The sequence below is a fragment of the Cariama cristata genome, unplaced genomic scaffold (assembly GCF_000690535.1).
Source record: "Cariama cristata isolate BGI_N322 unplaced genomic scaffold, ASM69053v1 scaffold14101, whole genome shotgun sequence".
Classification (NCBI taxonomy): domain Eukaryota; kingdom Metazoa; phylum Chordata; class Aves; order Cariamiformes; family Cariamidae; genus Cariama; species Cariama cristata.
The window spans coordinates 1-4,621 of NW_009597640.1; the positions used below are offsets into that span (position 1 = coordinate 1).

Genomic DNA, 4,621 nt, shown 5'->3' on the forward strand with positions numbered 1-4,621 from the left:
TGGATGCAGCCCAAGGTCAACCCACCACTGTATATTTGGCAAAAAATGTCCCATGTCTCACATTCTGTGTCTTATTCTGAAGTTTGGGCATCTGAGATTTTTGGTTTTGGTTAATTTTTAATTTAAGCTTTCTCATCAATATTCATTATAAAATAAAGTTGTATTCAAATTCTGGAACCAGCAACAGTTCTTTTTCCCTATGGTGGTTCTACTTTGCATTCAACCCTAGCGAATGCCCAGAGAGGAAGGACCTCCATGAGGTCTTCTAGCAGCCCTGTCTTCAAATTGGTGTGTCTGGAAATAGATGCAAAATTTGATGAAGAGCATTTCTGTGTAACTTCCCAGGAGTTTTGTGGGACCATCGACTGTGAGATTCTGTCTGAACTTTAAGACCCGTTATCGCGATTACATCGTCAGGAAAAGCTTAAGTATTGGCTAGGCTGTGAGAGAATCTGGAATTATTATTTTTCCTTTAAAAACGATGACCCAATATAAGAAGTTTATACAGTGAATTTAAACAATTATGCAAAGTTCTTTTTTCAATAAAACTCTGTTGTCTTTGATCTTCTGTAGTCTCTATCCCTGTCTGTATTCATTTCTGAAAATGTAATGCAGTTTTTAAAGATCCAATGTAAATTAAATGTAAAATCAAAATAGTGAGAGCATACAGATAAGTGAAAAGTCTATAGCAGCAGTAACTCAAGGAGCAGGTAGGGAATACAGAAGAGATTGTCTGCAAAAAAAAAAAATCCACTTCACATGTAAATATATTGTTCAGAGATGTCAAAACCTGAAAAGTTTACTTAGCAATTACAAGTTTGTGGTGAAGACCTCTTAATCATATAGCTGGTAGTTACATCACTAATGTTTTTTCCAGTATTTTGTGCAAAGTGAATCTACCGGACTCAGAGAAGGAACTCGAGGCAAAGTCTCAAACCTTTGTACTTTAGAGACAGTTTTCTCTTTATTCCAGCCTCCCTAAATATTTTAAATCTTCCGTGTAAAGTGAAACAGCATTATTGACAGCTACTGTTTAATTAAAAGTTCTCATAATCCTTAGCTATACTGATAGTGCAGCTCATGCACTATATCACAATCCTGGTAGTTAGTAAGGAATGTTATAGTTTGTTTTTTCTGTTATGTAACACTTCTGCAGTAGACTGTGAAGTTGAATATTCTGTAAACAACCAATTCCAAGCATAAAGATTTACTGGCTATCTGAAACCGCTTTGCCAGCAGATGAGCCTTTAGAGATCCTGGGTTACGAGCAGAAGGATAACAAGGTCTCTACCGCTACTGTCCAATTTGTAGAACTAGGTGTGCGTTTTGTGCATTTGATTCAAGTGATCACAAAATGTTCATGTCCAAAGCATTTTGTTTATCTCTTATCTCCCCAATTAGCACGGTCAAAATCTCTTCATCCTTCTGAAAATACATATTCATAGGATTTGTGTATGAATTATAGTCACACAAATATAAAGCTTCTTTGAAAGTTTTTCCCCTTAGACTGGGAGACGTTTCTTCCTGAGATTCTAGACAAGCCAATAACATAAAGATGTTTGAAGTCTATGTTTCAAAGTAGATACTTATAATTGTGTTTTTTCTTTTTTTCTTTTCTTCCCCCCAGTGGAATTTGATGACTGCAAGGGGAATAACAAATTGAACTTCGAAGTTTCTAACCCAGACTTTAAGGTGGAACGTGATGGGTCTTTAGTTGCGCTAAAGAATATATCAGAAGCTGGCAGAGCCTTGTTTGTGCACGCACGGTCTGAGCATGCTGAGGATATGGCAGAAATTTTGATTGTTGGAGCAAATGAAAAACGTGATGCATTAAAGGTAAGATAAATACAAAAGACTAGAAGAAAGTGCCAAATAGAGGCTGCTAGATATTTGCATGTGCCATCTAGGACTGTAAGCAGTTTTAATCTGTTAAAGGACATCAAAATCAGTCTTGAATCCAGATATTGCTGTAATATTTTAGTACTTAGTTTAACTTAAAATACAAATTTTCCAGGTTTTCAAAGATGTACTACATCTTTAGGTGTAAATGCTAAACATTCATAAAAAATTGATTAAAATGAAAGACCCAAGTATCAAAATTGGCTGGTGCTTCTGGTGTACATTATGCCAGATAACCACAGTTTGGCCATAACTGAAAATGGAAAATCACAGTCTAAATGTGTAATTTAGAATTTACAGAACGTTCACATCCACTCCAAGTGTAAGTAAGTGGGAATGAATTCCATGCTGTGGAATTTAAATTTTCATATAGATCTGCTTATCTGATATTGTTAGATGTTAAACTGTATAAACATCTGCACACAAATAGCAACACATATTTACACTCTGTCTCTATGCAGTAGTGATTTTTGTTCCACTCTGTCCGCTGAACGACATGTCCTTTCTTTTCCACTTCTGAATTTCAGTGTAATACTAACCTCATACTATGGGGAAAAAGTGCTTCACAAATTGATTGAAGTGTTTACTTCACACCCATGCAAATAAAAAAAGGAAATGGGAGATAGCCTTCACTACTGTGTCATGGCATTTAGAAGAGAGGCAGGCAAGACAGTGCCTTACTACACAATTAAGCGTGCTACGTTTACAGACCTATAATTTCAAGGAAGTATAAACAAACCGTGATAAAAATGACTGATCTGTTGTCTTATTTTGGTATTTAGACTTTCAACTGCCAGCATTCTCATTATATTTCCAACAATGGCTTAATATAACTTAAATCTTCCATTAAAAAACAAAATTAGCTTTAGGGGAAAGGTTGAACAAACTTCTGGAAGTCCATGGCTGAGGAAAGTTTTTGATCTGCACTTTAAGCAGCATGCGATATGAATATAGATTGCCAGTGGGAGAGAAAGTACCAGAATGTGTAACTGCAGAAAGCTGATCAGAACACTTAAATAGAATTTTATTTAAATATGCTGTTTCTTCACAAAGTTAAATTTTAACAAGGCCGTACTTGAGTCTCTTACGTGGTGGAGCTGTGGATTTAGGACCATGCATTGCCAAATTCGGAGTCGGAAAGCTACACTAGCAGGAGCTGGGCACTTGGCTGTACTGTGTCTCCAACTAGCATGGCATGCTCCTTCTGGTGCACTCCCAAGAATGTTCAAATGATTTTGTTTTCACTCCAGGTTTTGAAATCTTAGGATCAGTTTCAAAATGGGGATTCTCATTCTCCAGTTAGAAGTTACTGAAACCACAGAGGAGTTTGAGATATCTCTGACAGGAGGTCTGGAGTTAAACTTCAGGGCATGGGTTTATGTGTGAAAATCTGACTCTCTGAGAATCATATTCTGAAGTTTTATTCTGGTTTTCTTAAAGACATTGAAGGGCTGCTTCTCTGAGGGGAGATATTCTATGAAAGTTACAATCTAGGGGAAATCTTGTCTCATGAGTAGGAATTAATACATGTGTATTTGCACAGACAATGGCATAGCTTTGCCAGTGACCTTTTCTCTTTATGTCCTGTTTGGATTCTGAGTAGTGTCCCCTCAAAATGTTGCAGCAATATTAATTAATGTTTAGTGTTGAAATCTATCACCAGACTACATTCAAAAGCCAAGTCTAATTTGGCCTCACTCCTGGGTTCTGTTCCAACTACTTTGTGTTGCTTCAGAGAGTGAATACCAGTCTAAATCTGGCATATTTCTGCCACTTGCCAGTCTTCCCTCATCGGTTACTCCTCAAAACAATATCACAGCATCATCTCTACCTGCATTCATCACTTCTTTATGGATTTGGATATTCAGGTTGTAGCTGGAAGATTACCTTTTAATTGTGGTGATCCTTGGTGTCTGCAGTGCCATTGGGAGTTACATGATGCATTAATGTGTCCTGGGAGATCCATCTAGTAAGGATCATCCACTTCTTCAAGGGAATATAAAGATCTTTGGGGCTGGCTGTCCTACTCTGAACTCAGCCAGCACTCTGTAGCTGTTAAATCAATATTTTTACCAACTGTTTCAGCTATTGTATGCCTATTTTAAACACAATGCAGACGGTCTTGTCTTTCTGTTTGTCATACTTGAGAAGGATATAAAGATTACAGCGTCCTATCTAAAGTGATTTTATGATAAATTTGAACTTAATCCTGTACTTTTGCAGTCTAAATGTGTCAGCATGGAAACAGCAGAACTGCTCCATCTGTTTATGCAAGGAGTCTTGGCTAAGAAATGCTCAGATGGAGCCTTAGTAATTCGGCATAATTCTGTAGGGTTAAGATGAGCACATGCTAGAGCACTGCTTAGCATTCAGTACTTAGAGTACAGTACCTTGTTTAATTAGGGGATAAGTGGTTCTTAAGTATTTCCCCACTGCCAGCAACTGCTGTTTCTTTTCTGAAAGCATGTAACCTACATCTGTGAAATCCCATTGTTAATGTTTCTAATTGCAGATTCCCAACATCTTTGGAAATGACTGACAACAATGATCTCTAATGTGCTGACTGGCAGTCTGAGCCTAGGAAGAGATACTCATTCCTAAAACTTTCTGATTACTACCAACTATTCTTTAGATGAATATTGAAAATATTTAGAGGTGCAACCTGGAGTGTGCGGGAAACCTTTTGGTATTCTAGAGGTGGAGGGGTGTGGTTCTTTCCTGC

General features: G+C 37.3%; 1 protein-coding gene across 1 annotated transcript in view; it reads left to right on the top strand.

Annotated features, from left to right (window-relative positions):
- Positions 1-1,627: 1,627 nt before the first annotated feature.
- The window catches only part of LOC104168401 (cadherin-13-like), a gene marked incomplete at both ends in the record, with an annotated part of 65,029 nt that continues 62,035 nt past the window's right edge, over positions 1,628-4,621 (top strand). The window contains one exon of the mRNA XM_009708981.1: positions 1,628-1,836. Coding sequence (XP_009707283.1) covers positions 1,628-1,836 — 209 coding nt within the window. The remainder of the gene's footprint in view (positions 1,837-4,621) is intronic.